General features: G+C 32.8%; 1 protein-coding gene across 1 annotated transcript in view; it reads left to right on the top strand.

The window, feature by feature from the left end:
• LOC129226836 (rap1 GTPase-GDP dissociation stimulator 1-like) overlaps window positions 1-20,158 on the top strand; it is a 95,446-nt gene extending 75,288 nt beyond the window's left edge. The window contains exons 11-15 of the mRNA XM_054861465.1: window positions 4,191-4,316; window positions 5,042-5,131; window positions 6,044-6,220; window positions 11,826-11,954; window positions 20,031-20,158. Coding sequence (XP_054717440.1) covers window positions 4,191-4,316; window positions 5,042-5,131; window positions 6,044-6,220; window positions 11,826-11,954; window positions 20,031-20,158 — 650 coding nt within the window. The remainder of the gene's footprint in view (window positions 1-4,190; window positions 4,317-5,041; window positions 5,132-6,043; window positions 6,221-11,825; window positions 11,955-20,030) is intronic.
• The last annotated feature ends 1,871 nt before the right edge of the window (window positions 20,159-22,029 follow it).

Consider the following 22,029-nt stretch of genomic DNA (forward strand, 5'->3'; position numbering starts at 1 on the left):
TAGTTTTTTGAATTCTCGTACTTTTACATAACGGTCAATCCATACAGGTTCCATACAGTACAAACTACTCATTCATGTCCAAATATTTCTAAGTTATAAAATTAAAATAATTATTTTGAAAATTACAATATGTTTTTTCAGTATAATGTATTATATAGGGCACAATATACGTAATTTAAGAAGGTGCAATGAAGTTTTCACACTTTTTATTTCTGTTTTAGTGTGTGAGTTGACTAGCAAAATTGCTCAATTTCAAAGACCTGTATCTTTTTAAAAACCAAATACAAAAGACAATATGTATAACATGTATAGTACTTGAATGGAATATTCACTTGGCCAAGAAATTTTATTTTTAATTCCATCCCCTTTTGGTTTACAAGAGTCTAAAAATGTCATTTTTGTTATTTTTCTGATTTTTAAGGGGCTGTAATCTATAAACGGTGCACAAACACACAGCAACAGTTACATATTCTTTTTAGCATGGTTTCAGTGATTAGTTTTTGCCGTATTTCATTTCGTGTTTCCGTCCCCTACACGAGTTATCCCCCTTTGAAATGAGTAAAATTTTTACATTTGATCTTGAACTTTAACCTGTTGCCGTTATTTTAGTTATTAACTTACAGCTACGTAACTCAGCATGTAAGACTATCAATTTATGCACTTAAACATCAAAACGTGAAATTAACTGTCATAAATGCAGTTCAAATAGATTTTGGCCAAAATGCAAAGGTCTGAAAGTCCTATTTTTGACTACGAAAATCACTTTTGATGACCTCTAAAAAAATTAAAGGTCTAGTTGAGAGAAAAAATAAAAGTGGTTTTAAACATCTTTCTTATCTAGGTTTTAGGGACATGATTTTCAAAAAAATTAAAAATGGTCGAGTGCACCCATCCGTCGAACTTGTATGGATTGACCCATAAAACACAAAGAAAATGCTATTTTTCTGAATTTTATTTTACGTTTAAAAATCAAAAACCAATTTCGAGTTTCTTCGAGCAAATAGTAGAAACACAGCTCTATGTTCTTGTAAAATTTTAAAGTTGTCTGTATTTTCCCTCATTTTGAATTTTTGTGTGTATGTGAAGAAGAAAATCATCATTTTACAAAATGTCACTAAGTTCAAAACTGATTTTGAAGACAAAGGAGTTAAAATACAATTTGAAAAGTAAGGTATTTCTTTTATGATACTTAGCACATTATTGGGTATTAATTTCATCAAAGCTAATGCATTCCTTAAAGATTGAGATTAAAAAATAAAATGCTTAATTATGAGAAAATTGAAATATTTTCAGTTTGGGAAACTCTTTTAAAAGTTAACTATAATAACTTTGAAAATTTTACTGATATCAGATTAATTACCCTACTCCATAGATTGCAACAACATATAACTTTTATGTTTTCATTAAACAGTTAATAAGATACAAGCCTTCAAAAGAGCAACATTTAGCATTTATGAGAATGCTGTTCAAGTTGACCAATTTTCAATTGCATGTAACTATTCAAATAAAAAAATTTAAGCAAATATATTTTAGATATTTTTATATAGGCATAAAAGGAACCTGTATACCAAATTTCATAAAAATCTGTTACCATGCGGCCATCACTTTTTTGCGAATTTTGCTCATTTCGTATGGAATAATGACCCAGATGTCAATACGAAATACAGTCAATTCTCAATAACTTCCGCTAGTTTCTGTTTTGGACATTTTAGTATTAAAAACCGTTGAATATTTTAATTAATATTTACATATATAACAGACAAAATTACAGAACTTAAAAGTTTTTAAGCACAATATGCACAATTTCTTCGTCTGAAGACAAAATTTTGTCTAGTCTTGAACTTCTCCAGCCATCTACCACTGGCGTAGAAATTTTCTATGTTCAATAATATAACAAAATTTGTTGCTCTCTCACACAATCATCTACTTATAGGAATGGTATGGTCTTGAAATCAATACTTCTGGAACAACTTGAATAGAGCTGCTGCAAAAAGAATAAGCTGCACAATATGAACACTACCCAAAGTTTTAGAGATAACTAGAACACCCCCTAATTCTTCATTTTAATTTTATTTCATATTCTAAAACGAGGCTCATCTTCATTTTCAAAGTATCGTCTGAGGTTTCTCATCACGGAATTGAAATGAAATAATATTGAATTTCTGATTCGTAGCAGACGATATTTTCACGAAGAAAGTAATAAAAAGCAAGTATGAAGAATTAAACAAAAAAAAATATCTTTTTAAAAAAATATATTGTGTTTCGTGATCATAGATGAGTGAAATTTTTTTTTTATTTTAATATTTAACAAGAAGTTCCGTCCAGACAAAATTGCGCCTATTTTGCCATATACCAGACCGACTTCCTAGTATTTGATCAATTTTCTCAAAATCAGCTAAAATCGCAAGTTATTTCAAACGTAACTTTTTAACATTTTAACCTCATTTCTAGAAATAAAATATTGCTCCCATCTGATGAAATAGATGCATAAAAAATAAGTAAATGAACAAATAAAGTAGTATGACTTTTAAACAAATAAACTAATATATTTTTTTCCATTAAAAAAAAGGTTTAATCACTTTCAAAATGAAAAAAAAAGAATGAAAAATAATAAGCTCATTAAAATAAATAATATCAGGGAAAAAATCGTTTGTTTTTCCTGTGTTCTCAAAATATAATTAAAAAATGAATTAATGTGCAACTAATGCAATGTCAAAATAAATAAAAAATCAACAAAATGTCAACTTAAAGAGATGAAAAAATCGACTCCAAAACAACTAAATTCTGAAACAAGAAAAGTTCATTGCACACTTCACCCTATGCCAAGTTGGGCAAGTAGTGTTGGTTACTGGCAGATCACCAACTCTGGTTTCCATGACAATGGCTGCAGTTCGGTCCACGTAGCTTTCCACGCACTACCAAGTGAAACAGACTATAGTGCAGTAGCAAAATGTAGTGATTTACCACTACTAAACTTATCAAAGATTTGGATTACCAAAATTGCAGAACAGTTTCAAATGAGTTTCTAGCGCCCCGGAGCAAAAGAAATTGGACAAAGGATTGCACCCACCATTCCCTGTGTCTCTAAAGGGGTTTTCCGTTCAACTCGCCTTTTTACGGAGGAAATATGGTCAAAAGGTCCCACCAAATGCGTAAGAAGGGGGCAAAATGTTTTAGGTAGGTTTTTAGGGCTTCTCAGGACTTATATTTTCTAACACCCCCAAGCTCTAGAATGAAAGTGACTGTAGATAAGCTTCTCCAAATCATTCCTTACCTCTGAGAGAAGTAATGAAGGGTGTGAGAAATTTTTGGAAACATTCCTCGAGTTGCTTTGAGGCAATAAACTGCTGTTTTTTCCGGAAAAACTATGTTCGACTTCGAAAAATATTCGACATAACAAAGTTTTTACTAAAAACCCTTCGACATAAGAATGAAAAATCACATTTCAAAATGAAAACTAAATACTAAAAATCAAGGGGGAAAATAATTTTCGTCATATCCAAGGTTTTCAAGATATCGAGAGTATACTGTAGTTAGATTTTGCATTTCATCAGTTGTCACTAATTGTGGGCTTATTTCTTAAAAATAATTAATTTTTTCCCTTTTTGTATTTTGTTTTGAAATCAACCCTTTTAAGCACATTGTGAGATGAAAGTACAAACTTGAAACATAAGGCAATAGGAATAAATTATTTTTAAGCTACTGAGATTTTTTTTTATTCTGCTGTGGTATCAAGATTTAAAGACATCAAAATCTACTTGCATCCTTTTTTTAAAACTCACTGAATTTTTTCCTCTTTCATATTCTGTCGTAATCGGGATGGAGGGACACCACAAACTTTCCCCTTCCAATTTAAAGTTCTATTTTTGTGAAATAAGATGATAAAAGTTCATTCATTTGGAATTTTCAGTTGTTACTTTGGTGGAAAATATCGTTCCACTCTTTAAAAAATCATTTTTTTTATCAATTTTTAATTTTTGACTCTGAAAAGTGAGGGAGCAGTTGCTCCCCTTGCCTCCCCCATGAAGTGAAAAGGGGGGCACTTGAAACCAGCGGGAGCACTGAGACCACAGGTCTATTGTACTATTGCCTCCCCCATACAAAGCACCTATGCTTGTATGTATGTGTGTCTGTATAAGTAGTTTGTGTGCATGAATATAAAAGAGTTATGATGCATTTGTATTTTTCAGCTCAAAACAAAGCTGCAATGGTGAAATTGGGTGTAGTTTCGAAATTAGTTGACATGATGAGTGTAGAAACTTTTCCAGTGGTTTTCAAACTTCTTGGCACTTTGAGAATGTTGCTTGATAAACAAGGTATGCCTATGTAATCATCGTAAAAGCATGCTTTGTTGTTATTAGTTACTTGATTTTATAAGTTCTACTAAGAAGCAGATCACCTGCTCACTCCCCCCTCCCCCTATAAATATATTCACTCTTTGAAGAGCAATAAATGTTTCACTAAAGTGAAGATTAAAGCATGAAGAGCAAAAAATGACCACAGAATTTCAGCAATGGGATTTTCTTCCTCGCCAAATTAGCATGTACCACATTATGATAAATCCCCCTACTATTCTACTATTTAATTAGTAAATTTAGACTAATTTGCTTTTTCTGGTTTGAACTATTTGAGCTTAGCACAAAGATATTTTGGGTAGAGTAACAGTAACGTGGTCATGGAGAGTTTTCAAAAATTAAAACACTATTGTAAAGAAAACTCCATTAAAAGAAAAACCATCTGCTGATCCAGTAGGTTTTGTTTTCTAGAAATCTACATGTTTCTGATTCTGACTTCTTTCTATCGCCTACTTGCAGTGAACGAGCCCTGTAAGTCATTTCCTAATCTACAGTTGGGGCAAACATAACCTGGCAGCTTTGTGAAAGCTATGCAAATCCTAATCATAGCATTACAGTGCTGCCAGGTTAAGTTCGCATCAGCCATACAAAGGAGATGTTCAAAGCCTTTAGGTTATTGGAAATGTGAGTGCATTTTTCTTTTTTAAATTCTTCTACCTAAGTATTGTTTCATTTTCTTAATCTAGAAAATGTAGCTATTACTGTTGGAGATAATCTTGAGTTTGTGAAAAGGCTTGTTGGATGGTGTAGTGTTGAAGATCATCCAGGAGTGAAGGGTAAGATTACTGTTCAGCTGTCTTATTTATTAGGAAATTGCGATAAAAGTAAACATATGGTGGTGTTATTTTATTTAGAGGTGTTGTTTTATTTAGCAATAAAACCGTTTTGTGTAGTCAACATCAATTTTAAAGTTATCTGCACAGAACGCATATGCCGACCACCTTGATGGTGCACTGTGGTTCCCTTGACTCCTGACTTATTCTTGTCTGCCTACTTGAAAACTAGAACGAAAGAACATCATTTTGAGACATCAAGATATACTAATTATTTCATCTAATCTTAACTGTGTTACAATTGGAAAGCAAAGAGGTTTTGCCTGGAAATCTCGTCAAATGCATGTTTTAGAATAACTTTGAGAATGCTAATTGCTAAGGAAATAAAAAAAAATGAATTTTTTGTGCTTTGATGCATATTTGTTCAATTGTTATAAAAGTAGTCTTTTGTAGAGTTATAGATTGTGAGACTTGAAAAAAATTTATTTAGAGGTTTCATTCATTTCACCTTTTGATAACAATCATTTTTACAAACAATGATTTCACTATGGCAAATGATATATAACATTTTCCATCATTATATAACGTAAAGCAGGAGAAATGTTTGCATCTAATATTAAATTTTAAGCATGAAACATAAGATAGGATATGTGGAAAATTTAAGTCAAAAAATACAATTTTAAACGAGTTAAACTTGACTGGTAATGAATTTTTAAAGTAAGGTACAGTGAGGAATAAATGAAAAAGAATCATTTTAAACTAGAGAATGGAAAATAATTGCCAAACTAGGTGATTCTAATAAATTGAGATATTTATTGTTGCATATTTGAAAAACATTTTGTAGCTCAGATCTTTGAAAATGAATGGGAATCATTGTTTTGTGTGTGGTATGAATAAGGATTTGGTTATTTGTAGGTGAAGCTACAAGATTACTTGCCTGGTTGGCGAAAAACTCGAAGGCTTCTTCAGTTATGAAAAATTTAGTTGCAGCGAAGGCTTTACCTCCTATAATTTCAATGATGAAATCTGAACACATAGTTATGCAGAATGAAGCATTAGTAGCTATTACCCTAGTTGCCTCATGCTGTCTTTGTAAGTAATGTATTTTTCTTCTTTTAGATTAACATTGATATAGTATAACTTCCTTTAGAATAACTTGTTGCCGTCACTTTTTATTTAAAAATGAATTGAATTTTTATTTTTCATAGTTTTCTCTATTTAATTTAAGGGGAAATACAGTGAAACACTGTTTATACGTTTTCATCAATTATACGTTTTATAAATTGGTCTCTATAGAGTCTAATGCAAATTAGCGTATACTTAGTATGAGTTTTTTCATTTATACACTTTTTTTATACAGTCCCTTCACTGTTCTTTATGTTTTCTTACTGTATGTTGTGTTATATTCATTATGAAAGAAAAAGAAAACTTTCTGTCAACTTTTTCTTATGTTGCCAATAGCAAAGTATGGTTCTACTACTAGGAAAAAATATTGTTCTTCTTTTTAAAGTATTTAAAATTGTCAGTATTGCGAAATTTTTGTTTTTTTTTCTGTTCTATTTCTTTAAAAATAAAAAAAATGCTGTTGCTATTTTTGTTCTATTAAATTTTGACTTTTGCTCAAATTTTGGAACAGTTTTTATCAAATGTTAACTACAATTTGTTCGTGCAAAAAGAAAAATCCTTTACTATTTATTAAAGTATTTTGATTTTAAAAAATCTTTAATCTGAACATAGTTGTTGATTTTGTATGCTTTAAATGATTGTTAAGTAACATATTCCAACATTTAAAAATTTGCATTCTTCAAATTTGATTCAAAAGTTATTTAAATCAAGAAAATAAACCAATATGTGAATGGTCTTTAAATATATATATATATATATCTTTATACATAAAGGGCTAATCTCTGTCCGGATGTCCGGGGTAAACTTCAAAACTACTTGAGGGATTTTAACCATTTTTTCACCATAGATAGTTCCTTTCTCGGGGAACAACTTAGGCTATAATTTATTGCTAAAAAACATAAAGGGCTAATCTCTGTCCGGATGTCCGGGGTAAACTTCAAATTTACTGATCGGATTTTAACCATTTTTTCACCATAGATAGCTATATTATCAGGGAACAACTTAGGCTATAATTTATTGTTACAAAACTTAGTTTAAAAAAGTTATAATGGAACACAGTAAATTTCACGTACTTTCTCGATGAAAAGATTAAATATGAAACCCATTGTTGCCAAAGTTCTAGCAATATTAAAAGTAATCATAAAGAAAATTTTGTATCAAGGCTTCTCTGGAGCAAGCATGACATTTACTGCTTTCTTAGGAATTGTATCCTCATCTTTATACATAAAGGGCTAATCTCTGTCTGGATGTCCGGGGTAAACTTCAAAACTACTTGAAGGATTTTAACCATTTTTTCACCATAAATAGCTACATAATCCTGGAACAACTTGGGCTATAATTTATTGCTAAAAAACTTAGTTTAAGAACGTCGTGATCGAAAACAGTAAATGTCATGTAATTTCCACATCAAATGATTAAAGATTAAACCCATTGTTTCGAAAATTCGTTGCCTAACAAAAGCAATATTAAAAGTAATCATAATGTAAATTTTGAATCAAGGCCTCTCTGGAGTAAGCATGACATTGCTTTCTTAGGAATTGCATCCTCATCTTTATACGTAAAGGGGTAATCTCTGTCTGGATGTCCGGGGGGTTTTTTTTGTGTGTGTACTATTTAAGTAAAAAAAGCGCAGTTTTTTTAGTGATCTTTGTTTTTGTTAGATATATTATAACTTCAAAACTACTTGAAGGATTTTAACCATTTTTTCACCATAAATAGCTACATAATCCTGGAACAACTTAGGCTATAATTTATTGCTAAAAAACTTAGTTTAAGAACGTCGTGATCGAAAACAGTAAATGTTATGTAATTTCCACATCAAATGATTAAAGATTAACCCATTGTTTCGAAAATTCGTTGCCTAACAACAGCAACATTAAAAGTTATCATAATGTAAATTTTGAATCGAGGCTTCTCCGGAGCAAACATGAGTCTAAAGTCATTTAAACATTTGGAAACTCACTTTTTGCACACTTTGGTAAACATATTAGATAGCATTTTTTCTTTTTTTTTTGTGTGTGTACTATTTAAGCAAAAAAAGCTCACAGTTTTTTTTAGTGATCTTTGTTTTTGTTAGATATATTTTTTTTCAAATTCTTCAAATTTTTATATGCTTCACTTTGCGCTTTTGTTTCTAAATGAATACTCTTTCGTTCTTCATACTTATTTCTTTTTTACTTTTATGGGTAAGGATGAAGCTCAATTTTTAATGACGTCAAAGCGGTGTGTTTTGAGTTCTTACAGTTAAAACAGAAAACAAAAGAAAGTAGCGATTGTTTCTCACAATTATTACTGACCCAGGCAACGCCGGGTATTTTTGCTAGTATATATATATATATATATATATGTATATTTTACTTGAAACTATTATAGGGAAGTTAAAATTTGTTTAGTTAGAAGTTTTCTTCTAATCTTCAGTGGTATATTATCAACTTACTTGTTTTTGTGTTTTATTATTATTGGTTTTTGAATTTTATCATTTCCTATTCTTTACATTCTTATAAATTTTTCTAAACACAAATACAAATGAGACGACCAGCAACAGGCTCTGGACTCAGCTAGGCTGGTCCTAATCAATTAATTAGTCCCCAATGAAGATCAATGGCCCTTTTAAAGCTATCCACCCCCCTTGCTCATTACCGCCTCTTCCGGTAAGCTGTTCCACATGCCCACGACCCTACTAAAGTAGTAGTTTTTCCTGATTTCCAAGTTAGCCTGAAATTTAAATAGCTTAAAACAATGACCCCTTGTCCTGCTTTCTGTGCAAAAAATTAATCCATTATCATCTTTCACTTTGATAAATTTAAATAACTGAATCATGTCCCCTCTGACTTTACTTTGTTCCAGGCTATACATATTAAGCTTATTAAGTCTGGTATATCATTTGAAATGTATAAAGATAAGATTTTTTTTCTCGCCCCCCCCCCCCCCCATTTCTCTTTTTCTTTTTTTGGATTCAAAAGGGAAAATTTTTAACCTCAAAACAAAAACAAAATTTTATTTTGTCACAGACAGGAAAAAAAAGTGGCAACCTTCTGAATGCTAACTTAAAATGAGATCACGCAAACGATAGTTTTTCGATTTGAAAATAATGTCCCATTAGACTTAAAAATGCTTTTAAATTTTTTAAGGCTCGACCGATGGCATTTTCATATGTAAGTACTCATACGTATGGACTCATATGTACGTAGTATGATCTATAAGTTCGAGTACAAGCTGTATAAAACCTTACCCTGAATAGTTCACATTACTGAAGCACATGTATCTAGTCACTTTGAACGACTATGCACTTCTGCTAATGTTCGTATAGTTTTTAGAAGCACTCCTGGAAGCCGTTTTTCGCAACCTCCTGTAAGGCCTCTTGCACTGCTACTTTAACTTCATTGTGGGGAAGAAGGCGACTTCCATGTTGAGGATGCACGCTTTGATTGGTCAATACTCTGATATGACAAACAAATAATATAACATTTCATTGTACTTAGCTCCATGTGACTTTTACCTATTCCAGCAAAAAAACACTTGCAGGGACACTGCTTTCTTTCTTCAGATGAAGATAAAGCTGCATCACAGGAGGTTGCAAAAAATGGCTTCCAGGAGTGTTTCCAAAAGTTATATGAGCATTAGCAGAGGTACATAGTCGTTCAAGGTGACCCTTTGAAGGTGTATGTGCTTCGGTAATATGAACTTTTCTTTTGTAAGGTTTTATACAGCTTGTCCCCGAACTTTTGGATCGTACTCAGGGCCCAATATAGGCTGATTTTACTACCGCTTTTCGGTACCTTCACAAAAATCTTATTTTAAAATCGGTACTTTCACGAAAATCTAGTTACAAAATTAGCAGCTTCACAAAACTAACTTTGAAAATTGGCACATTCTAGAAACAATATTAAAAAATCGAAAATTTTACAAAAATCTGTATTCTAAAATAGAAAACTTGTTTTTCTGTTTAAAACGCAGTTTACTCATAAAATGAAATGCTAAGATGATTTATATGAACAACCGCGTAGGTAACAACTTTTTACCTGCTGTGATGTGTTTCCGCAGAAAAATTTTGGGTCTTTATACTATTTCATAGGTCTGGCACTCATGGGCTCTTAATTTATAAGTACCGTATATACTTGCGTATAAGTCGAGAAATTTTGTCCAAAAAATGAGATCAAAGGAAGGTGAGTCAACTTATACGCGGGTCAAATTCTCCGAAAAAAAATTTCCGATCAACGAGAGCTGGGAAGCTACGAGAAATGCCGATGTACGGTTACAGGTAGTTGCTGATAAGTTGATTGTGTGAAAAAGTAAACTTATTCAAAAATAATAACTAAAAAAACCTAAATAATACATATAAATAAAGATAATTTTATTCCTCTTTATTAAGGATCAAATCAGCAATTAACAAATATCGTGAAACGTATGAAAATATTTATCGTCAACTGTCACGCCATTCAAATAATTAACTGCTATACTTTTTGTTTTAAGAGTGGCAACATACTTGCTTAATCATATCTTTTCATAGCACGTGCGTGGCCCTGCACGTGCGCACTTCTGCTTCCTGTTTTCTTAGTGCCGACTAGTGCCGACAGCGATTCAAACTCTGATATTATTGACGATTCCGCAGCCGCCGATGTATAAGATGATGCGGTGATGACGAAAGCGGACTTTAATGAACTTTTTTTTGCGTCCGACTCGGAATCAGAGTTTGAAGGCTTTTAGAAATGTTTTCCTATTTAATTCCTATTTTATTTGTAAATAAATGTGTTCATTATTTTGTAATTTCTTTGAAAATAATTCGCGATGTTTTTGGAAAGTATGGGGGTCGACTTATACATGGGTTTTATATTTTTTCTCTGAAAAAGAGGGGGTCGACTTATACGCGAGATCGACCTATACGCAAGTATATACGGTATATGTGAATGTTTTCCACATAAAGAACTGAATTCATACTGCATTTTAATTTCAAAAAAAAAAAACCTGCGTTATTCAATATATCATCATTGTGTCAAAGTTATAAAGATATAAGGAGCCATTACCTTGAGAGGTTGAACTTACTGTACTAAAATGTAAGACAACACAAGATAGATTTTCATCACAAAGAGAAAAAATACCGCCCAGGGCTCTGGTGGGAATCAAACTTACAACCTCCAGTATTCAAAGTGAAGCTTGTACCTCAGCACCATAGAGGCCTCTGTACAAGCATTTTTTTTAATTAAATGATTAATTTTTTAAGAACCATAAATTTTGTGGTAGAGTATGCACATTTTTAGACTTAAAACTATTGAATTGCGGCTTAGACACATGTTATCAAGTTTTGTGAAAATTGGTTCCGAAGATTTCGTATATGAATCAGTTAAGCAATGCAAAGATGTAACTGTTTTCCAAAATATGAAAATTTATTTTAAGGCTCTGAAATATTTGGGTAGTTAATGACATTTTCAAATTTAATTTTGTTTGAAAAGTAATCTTGAATAGAAGTAGAAACTGGGCCCCTTGACATGGACATTTGTGTTATTTAAAAAAAAATAATAATAAATTATTATCCATTTGAATTGCATTTTTTTAATTATTTTTATTGCCTTAGCTGATGTGGAAGAAATTTCTGCATCAACTGATTTGATCAATGTGCTTTATCAAGTCATGGGTAGTGACATTATTGTTCCAGAACTTACACAGAACGCATTGACTCTACTTATTGTGCTTTCAAATTCTGGTATGTATAATATAGTTATAAAATTATTTTTATCTGATATAACTATAACATATATATGGGTCATTCCGGTGAACATGGTACATTTCAGTTTTCAAAACTTTTTTTTTTTCAAAGTCATCTAATCCAACAAAAATTAATGTCAAATAATGGCAAAAGGGTTTAATTTATCTGAACTATAAAAATTAATTAACTCAACTTGGTATTAATATCCAACTTTTTCAGTTCTTTCATCAGAAATGAAAGATTTTGTCCACTCTATTACACATTTAAAAACAACAACACACTCAAAATTTTCAATTATTTTTTTGAATTTTTTTGTTTATTATAAACAAATGGAACATATCTTTGATACAAGTGCTTAAAATGTCATTGTAAAAGACACATTTAAGTTTTATTGCTAATTATCTTACTCAAAAATACAAAATTTTAAAAAATCATTTGCAAAAGTTAGGTCATTATATGAAAGAGACTTGAAAAAAGATTGAAGTTGAATTATTCTAGTTAGTAATTGTGTGGTTCTATGCAAATTAATCTTTAAATTAAATATCTAAAAAAAATTACAATCAAATCAGTTTAAATATTCCTGTAACAGAGTGGACATACCTGTAACAGAGTGAACACTATTATTGAAGATAGAAGTAATCTAGTATGTTTAAGCAGAGAAAATAGATAGACGATGTTTCATTTTTTTTTAAATTTTGTATTTAATTAAATTTTTCTATAGCATATGGGACCAAAGGTGCCCATATAGGGGGGCGAGGAGGGGCTTAAGCCCCCCCCCCTCCCACCTTTAAATGAGAACTTCCTTGTTTTTGGTGCTTTTTTCATTTCAAAAATGTATAAAAATTTCTTTTCCACCCATTAATGAATAAGTTATTAAAAATATCAAATTTTAATGTCTCTAATCTGTACTGAAATCAGTTTCCACGTGGAAAATATTCTGCTAAACCATGGGGAAAACTTTGGAGCCCCCCCCCTTAAAATTTTGCATATGGGCGCCCTTGTATGGGACTTGTTTACTATTTCCATAAATATTGTCCACTCTGATACATAAGAAGTGTAACAGAGTGGACAAATAAGTAGTTAAATTTTTTTTTCTAAACCTAAACATAAAGTAAATGTTAAAACAGTAATAAAAAGCAAAGAGTAACTCTAAAATTACTACTTTATATGTAATTTAGGTTTTTTTTTTAAATTTTAATTAGTAAAATTAATGTAACATAGTGGACATTTTGTTACTCAAATTTACTATCAGAGACAAAGAATGAATCTTACCTTGCGTGTTGACTGTTGAATCCACTAAAGTTAGCTAAACATGAAATTTTTACCATCTGGTCATCTCAAAAGTATTGCTAGTTTTTTTGTAAAAATATTTTTTTTATTCTTTAATGACTGTAACAGAGTGGACATTTCAAAATTTGTAAACTGTAGGGACAATTGTAAATTCCCTGAATTTTCATTAAAAAATATTTTTCTAAAACAAATGTATTGTTTAAATTGTTAGAATAAAGGTGTTGCAATAAAATTGAAAAAAATTTTTGTTATTGCATCTAAGCAATTACATAAATCACTTTTTAACTCACTGTTTTGAAGCTGGACATCAAGATTTTGCGTTTTTGACTAACATAGTTTTTTTTTTTTTAATTCCTAAATCAAAATATTAAAAAAAAAAAAAATACATGATACAAAATTGCATAAAGAATAAAGAAAAAAAATATGATTAATTTATATTAACTGTCACATTTTCTGTAAAATATCCCAAAGTGCTGGACTTGAAATGTACCATTTTCATCAGAATGACCGATATATATATATATTCCTGCTATCCAAGTGTTTGTGTGTGTGAGGCGTATCCTAAAGCCATTACAAATGACACAAGTGTCATAGTATTTATTTGTTTTAATAAGATTTATTTAAATTAAGTAGTAATGTATGATCTGTTAAGTACTGGGATATGATTGAGAGCCAAAGCTACCAGCATATTTTCTGTGTATTAAAGTTAGTAAAATTTCCTTGGGCATTACAGTTGTTCAATGTAGTTTGATGTTGAACCCAATTACATTTCATGGCACATAAAGAGAAAAAAAAAAGTCCCATCTGCTGTGGTAAACATTAAAATGCTTATTGTTAAGCACAAATTGTCATCATGTTTGAAATAGAACATTCCATTAATAGTTCTGGAATATTTTCCATTAAAATTGTTCTGGAATATTTTCCATTAAAATTGCTGCTCTCCACCAGGGCTGCAGAATCAGGGGGACCCCAGAATTAGTCCAACTCTGATTCCATAAGCACTGGTAGAGTTTCGAACTTTAGGAGAAAATAACCGAATCCGAATCAACTCTGACTCTTTGACTCTGACTCCACAGCCCTGCTCTCCACTACCAATGCCTGCGCCTGTCAATGCACAGTCCAACCTTTAGAACTAGAATTGCCAATGCTTGGCACATGGGCCACAAATGAGGAGAGTCATATTGTGGCTTGTTCAATAAGGGGGTGGTAAAGCAGAATATCTGCCTAAATGAGCGTTTAAGATACTTGAGAAAAACCGTTTTGGATTCCATACCAACAGTATGGAAAGAATTTGACGGTTTTTTCCATGCTTTATGTTTATCAGAAACCAAATAAACAAGCTTGTAAAATAAAGCTAAAGTACAATAGATGAAAAAAATACAAAAAAAAAAAAAAAAAAAGAAGAAGAAGAAATAATAAATGGAAAAATTTTTGCAGTTACTGTGTTTTACCTTCTCACCCAGTCATGGTAGTAGAAATAATTATATTTTAATTAAAAAAAGTAAACAAATCATTTCTGTTATTCTTGTTGTTGTTTGAAAAGTAACAGGAATTTGAAGTACAATCATACAGCCAGTGGCGTATCTAGGGAGGGTCAGAAGGGGCTGGCAAATTAGCCCTTTTGATGTGGAGAAAAAAGTTATTTTCCATTATGGTTGTAAACTGTTATGGCAGGCTAAAAAAAAAGCTTCGAAATGTAAGACTTTTGTATCTCTACCTTATTAAAATTAATTTGATACAAAACAAGAGTCTTTCTCAATAGCATATCAGTATAATCCTTGTTTTTCTCTTTTTCTCTGAGGGGGTGGCAACCAGTGGCGGATTGGTTGAAAAATTCGGCCCTGGCATTAGGAGATGTAGCGGCCCCATAGCTCTTTTATGGATATTAAATTTTACCTAACGATTGGGATATCACTTAAATATGAGGAAATTGTTCTTAACAACTAAGTATGTTTTATTTAAACGAAATTTAACAGATAGGAACACTTCTACGCTTTAATGGTGAACAAATTGATACAGTATTAGCTAAACCTTATTTTGGGGGAAATTTGTGATTGCAAATTGTCCATTTAAGTATTTTTATAATGCCCGGAACTTGATTTAATATTTCCGTAGTGATAACATTGCTTGTTTAGTATTTCCTTTTCTGCAGTCATAACAAGTAAATTGCTCTGTTTTATGAAACTGATCTAGCGATGTTCATGGGTGAAAGACTAGGACCGTCTTAGAACGTGATGGGTCCCTCGACACAAACACACATTACTGGGCCCTGTCATAAACATTCCCTTTTTTGTACTGCCATACCCTGACGACCCCCAGACTCGATACGAGGTCAAAAACCTGGTGGGAGGGGTCGGGTACGAGTTTGGCAGCCCCTTAATTTTTTTTTTCAAACGCATGTATTAATACAAAGAGAGAAAGTGGACTTAGCTTTCTGGCTTTCTGGGAGTCATTAAAGTATTAGCAATATAAACTTAATGGAAATATTAACATTGAGTCTGAAATAGGGGGGTTTAGGGGGCCTCTCCCCCGGAACATTTTCGAAATTGTAGTCTTAAAAACTCAATTTTAGGCAATATTTGGTGATGTTAGGAGAGCGTATAGGTTCAGGGTTTCTCCTGCTGCACTTTTTCGGAAGTGGAAATCCAAAAACAGAATTTTAAATTATCTTCGAGTATATGCTATGAAGAGCGGTTCCGGGGTTCTCTCCTCTGAAATTTTTTAAAAATATATTAGCTCTGAAAAATCAATTTTAGAAGATATTTGGTGATTTTAAGTTGAGATAGATTCCGAGGCCATCAACCAGAAAATTTTCAAATTGAAGTCTTAAAAGCCTTTTTTGATAAAAACTAGGGCACCGGCAGTTATTCGAAAGTTAAGTTCCAAGCTGACCTTCAGTGCTTCAGTGAGGTTAGGAAAAGGAGTTTTCAGGAGGTTCACCCCGGAAAATTTTCGAAATTGAAGCACTAAAAAATAGATTTAAAACGTTCACTGATGATGCCGAGAGAGAGAAGGGGACGGAGCACTTTCCCCAAAAAATTTTGATACTGTTAATTTAAAAACACAGTTTTAGACCATCTTTGGGAATGTTAAAAAAATGGGAGAGGTTCGAGTGCTTTTTCCTCCAGCAAATTTTCAAAACTGGAATTCCACGTTACGGCAGGAGTGGATTCGGCTGTTCTCTTATGAAGTTATTCAAAATTGAAGCCCAAAAATTTAAATTTTACACGGTCTTCGATGATATTTGGAGGGGGGGGGGGTTCTGGGGACCACCGGAATTCTTTCGACATTGGTTTTTATCAACTTATTTTCTTTTTAAACTGAGGGGCCTTTCACGCTGCTCAATGGTATTTTAAAATTGATTTTTTAAAATAATTTTACGGAAAAAATATTTTGTCACTTTTGTTCCAGTTGTTATAAACAGTCGCAGAGAGCACAAGGGGGGAAAATGACACAGGTCAATGTTTCTCACAGGCCCTCTTCTGCACCTTTCGCCATTAGGATATTTTACTCAGGGTCCGACTAACTGAAAGTGAGGCCCAAGTCCCACAAGGATTTGGAGGCCCCCCCTCTGTATTCTGTCACTTTAAATCAACGCAAAATAATGTTAAAATAATGTTTAACAATACTTAAAAGAGGTCTGTTTTCAATGAATAAATCATTATTTATTATTTTCAAAAAATGCATGATTTTTTAATGTTATGCATAAGTATTTAAAAATTTGGACCCCTTAAGTAGATGGGACCCCTGGCCTAGTTAGCCTGTGCGGTAATCAGGCCCTGATTTTACCCTCTGCACGAGTTCAATTCCGAGCCGGACCCCTATTCTCCAAGTAAGCTGACATGACCTCACGTCGGCCCTTGTTGTAAGTTGCAATTTAGAGCAATTTGAACTGTCATTTATAAATAAAAGCGTCAAAGACACCAAAAGTAGTTTAACTTTTTACGACAGCTAAGGTTTCCCTGTTTTTTTTTTTTTTAAATTTATTCATTTATTTTTTATTATACCACTAAAAATATATTGGCAGACCCAAGGCCCGACTAACTAAAAGTAAGGATCTAGGCCCACATTAATTTGGAGGCCCCCTGAAGACTACGCAGTTTTTTATTTACATTTTTAAAGCACGAATGCACTTTTGGAGGTATCTTTGTCTAATCACATAACTATGTATAAATCACTTATGTGCATTTATGAATCCCCTTTGGACCCCCTCATAATCGTGACCAAGGAAATTCGTTACTGGCAGAATGATTAAAAATTCCCCTTTAAAGAAGTTTTTTTCCAATTAATAAGTCATAACTTTTTATTATTATTTTTTTTAAATACATGTATTTTTCATATCGTTGCAATGCTATGCACAATTCTTTGAAAAATGTGGAGTTCCTTAGGAACATGGGGTCCCAGGCCTAGGCCTAGTCAGTCTGTATGGTAATCAGGCCCTGGGCAGCCCTATTTCAGAAATCCCCCCCCCCCCCCACCTCTTGGTGACGGACCTGCCTCCCTCCACATGCAAGCTTTAGCCCATGCGTTAAGAGGAGCTGATGCTGTGTTTTGCGAATTTGCGTTATTCTAAACACATTTGCGCAAAATTTACATTTTGCTGTTAGTAGACAGGCCCGAAGTACTTTGCTGTCAGTTGATCGGCCCAAAGCATGACCGGCCCACCGGGCAAATGCCCGGTTGCCCGCCGGCTGTATCCGCCACTGGTGGCAACGGACAGTCATGGGACCAATGTTTTTTTAGACTGTAGAAGTTAACTCCAGGAGGGAGAACACAATGAAGTTTTCCAATTTTCGTTTCTGAAAGAGTTAGCACTGAATTTGAAGAGAGTTTCTTAAAAACCTCTGTGTGAAGCAACATTTTTTTTTAAACTTCAGGAAAATGGTGATAAGAAAGAGTAAAATGAGAGGGGGAGGTGTAAAATGTTATTCAAAACAATTTATTGCTTACCACAGGGGTGACTTTATATGTTTTAGAGTTTGTTTTAAATTCTCAGCCATTACAAGTTTTCTCTACTTCAAAAGAAGTAAAAGAGATTTCTGTTTTCTCGCTTTTGAGAGTAGAAAATCTATCCGACAACTTTGAATCACATGTTAGTCTATTCCTTGTGGAAAGTAAGCGGATTTCGGTTTTCAACATTTGGTTTGGTCATTGGTCTTGACCAAACACTTGCTTAGAAATAGATTTTTAGACGTCAATGCTGAAAATTTTCTGGGCAGAGTCCCAAACCCTATCTTTTCCTCTAAGGTAGCAAACACAGCCAAAAAGTACATAGTTAGACCTTCAATTCTAAAAACTTTCCTGGAAGAAACTCCTACCCTCCCTTCTAAAGTCTCAACATATAGCCTAAAATTAAGTTTTTGAAACTTCGATACTTCAATACCAATTTGTGAAAACAGCATTTCAACCTTGACTATTCTTGATATCCCAAAGATAGCCTAAAATACGTTTTTAGGACTTCAATTTCGGAATCTTTCCAAGAGAGATTTCCTAAACCCCCACCCCTCTTCATTTAACTAACGTCTCCAAAGATTAAAACTGTGTTTTGGAAACTTCAATTTTGAAAAATTTCCAAGGAAGAAAAGTCGAACTACTCGCTTCTTTTCCTAACGTCGCCAAAGATAGCCCAAATTTTCTTTCTTAGAAATTTGCCTGGGTGGGAGAACTCGTCAACCGTTCTTCCTGAAAGATAGCCTAAAATAAGCTTCAGCTTTAAGAAAGATTTTGAGAGGGAAACCTAATTCTGCACCCTCTTGCTCCTAGCATTATCAAACAAAGCCTAAAGTCGGGCATCAATTATGGAAATTTTTCATGAGAGAGCCATCTAGCTTCACAACATTTTTGGTACCATTAGATGTGATGGAACCCTTTAATGTTACCAAAGATAGCCTAGAATTGCGCTCTTGAGACTTTGATGCCGAAAAATTTCCAAAGAAAGAACCTGAACTTTCTTCATTGCACCAAACCCCCAAAGATACCCTTAACATTGATTTCAATTTTAAAAATATTTCAGTAAGAAACCTCAGAGCCAACCTCTCCGCTAAGCCCTACAATTGAGTTAGAATACACATGCAATTGCGTTGCCAAAGATAGCCTAGAATTGCATATTTCAGAGCTTAAAATTTTCGAATTGAGTTTTCTACCCTTCCCGATTTTCTTAAGCCCTCCAAAGTAGCCAAGCTGCATTTTAAAATTTGCAGTGCACACCGATCCCCCAACATCAACAAAGGAACACTAAAGGAGTTTTCAGTTGTGAAAAAAATCGGGAGCAAACCCAAACCACCCTCTCTACTAAAAATTGCCTAAAAATGCGATTTTTTACCTAAATTTAGCAATTTTCTCCAAGTGGTCCCTTATCTCCCCTCCTTTTTTCTTTCTTTTGAAAGTATCTAGAAATTTCATCTTTTTTTCTTCACTTAAATTTCTAGTTTTAATTTATACATCTTGTACAATTTAATGTATTAGCTATTTTACAAGGAAAGGGCAGCAAATTGAGGAACCGCCCTGGGTGGCAAACACTGTAGCTACTCCACTGCATACAACCCACTTTAGTATGGAGCTTTCTGCCGTGTTTATCACTATTGTGTGGTATTGGAAACAAAGTTGATACCTTACGATTCTGTTTTGAAACAAAAGAGTTTTGTTGCATGTTATTGAAAATGTAGTGAAGAAAAGGTACAAAATTTAGAACTTGAAATGAATGAAACATTTTCAAATGTTTATGTGGTACCAAATTGTCTTTCTTTTTTTAAAGTTTTGCTCACTTAGTGTTTCTTTTTATAGCTAAACTGAGGTCTGTGATCAATAGTACACCAATACGCTCAGACCTGAAAGCTTTAAAAAACCACAGTGATGAAAAAATCAAAGAATTAACTGAAAAAGCTCTGCAACAACTGGAGGTGATCAATTAATTTACTGAAATGCACACTTTACGTTTAATGCTGATCAATATGTGTTGTCTTGTTTAATTAATCATCTGATATTGGTGACTTTCATGTGAATTACGATCAGCTGGCTGCTGAATTATGAACTGCGCCTGAATTATTTTAAGGAATGGTGCTTATGTGTAAAAAATAAAAAGTAAATAAATAATAATAACAACGCTGACACATAAATGTGGCACAGTATTGCGTCTATATGCAGTGTTTAAATTTATTTTTATGCTGTTGGACTGTGTATTGAAAAATGTAAAAGCTTAGCTGCTTGTGCTGAAATACAAGTCATGTTTACAGCAAAAGTAGATTAGGAAAATGGCCCCTCTCCTGAAAAATTGTTCCATATTTGCTTGAATATTTACTATGAGGGTCAGTCAATAAATAACGAGACAGAGGCTATAAAACAAATTTTATTCGACACTCTTCAAAATCTCTGATCGAAATTGTTTAGACACTTATTTTACTGGGAAATTAGTCGCATAGTTCCGAGCTCATAAAAGTCCTTTGGCTGTTGCTGGCATCAATTATGTACGAACTACTTTACTTCATCGTCCAAATGCGCTCGTTGTCCCTGAAGTGCCTTCTTGAGTTCCCCAAGGATGTGGAATCATGTGGGGATAGATCTGGACCATAAGAGGGGTGTTCCAAGACTTCCCACTTAAATTTCCGCAAAAGTTCCTTTTTTGCATTGGCTGTGTGTGATCCCGCTAAACCTTCCCGTGCTTTCATCCTGTTGCACGACAACACTAGATCACAAACGGCCAATGCAAAAAAAGAACTTTTATGTAAATTTAAGTGGGAAATCTTTAACCACCCCCCTCATAGTCCAGATCTATCCCCATGTGATCCCACATCTTTGGGGAACTCAAAGAAGGCACTTCGTGGACAACGAGCTTATTTGTTCGATGAAGTAAAGGAGTGCATACGTAATTGGTGCCAGCAGCAGCCAAAGGACTTTTATAAACTCGGAACTATACAACTACTTTCCCAATGGAATAAGCGTTTAAGCAATGCCAGTCAGTATTTTTGAAGAATGTCAAATAAAATCTGTTTTATAGCCTCTTCTTGTTATTTATTGACTGCCCCTAATATAAAGAAATTCCCCTAATTTGGAATTTCTTTCAATTTTATTTTTTTTTTTTTTGTACTTTATCTTGCGAAGTTGTCACTATAGCGATTTAAATATATGTATTTAAATTTAAAATGAAATACTTTAATAGTGCAGCCACGTGTTTTTAGTATATTTTCAGACACTGAATATTTTGATGCAATTTCATTTCAAAAGATTTAGCCTAAATTATTCATTTTTTATAAGAAAACCATGTATCATTTTATAATACATGCACAGAGGCAGTTAAAATTATTATTGAGGATTTAATTGCGATTGTAGTTCCTTGTGTAATATCAAAAAATGATAAAAATTGAAAATAATCAATTATTTAAAATAAGATTTACCTAGCACCCTATATACTCCCATTTAACTCAATCTTATGTTTAAGTCGACCCCCTACTTTTAGGACGAAAATTGAAAACCCCTCGTGTAAGAGTGAAGCGCCTACTTTCTGAAAAATGAAACAGGGACATTTGCCGTGGTATAAATATTTTAAAAAGAAGGAAAATTAAATGGAAAAAATGTTCTTAAGCTATAAAATGGGAATTTTTTATCCTTTTGTTAAAAATGATTTCGTTTCTTCGACTGTGAATTTTGTGAAGTTTTCATTTTTGTGGATACAATTTTACTTGTTTCTTTTATTTTGAATCGATATCAATAAATTTTTATGATGCATCCATATTACATTTATTTTTTAAAAATATGTCTAAATTCTCCCTATGGGAAATTTAGAAGT

Source organism: Uloborus diversus, chromosome 7, assembly GCF_026930045.1.
Source record: "Uloborus diversus isolate 005 chromosome 7, Udiv.v.3.1, whole genome shotgun sequence".
Classification (NCBI taxonomy): Eukaryota; Metazoa; Arthropoda; class Arachnida; order Araneae; family Uloboridae; genus Uloborus; species Uloborus diversus.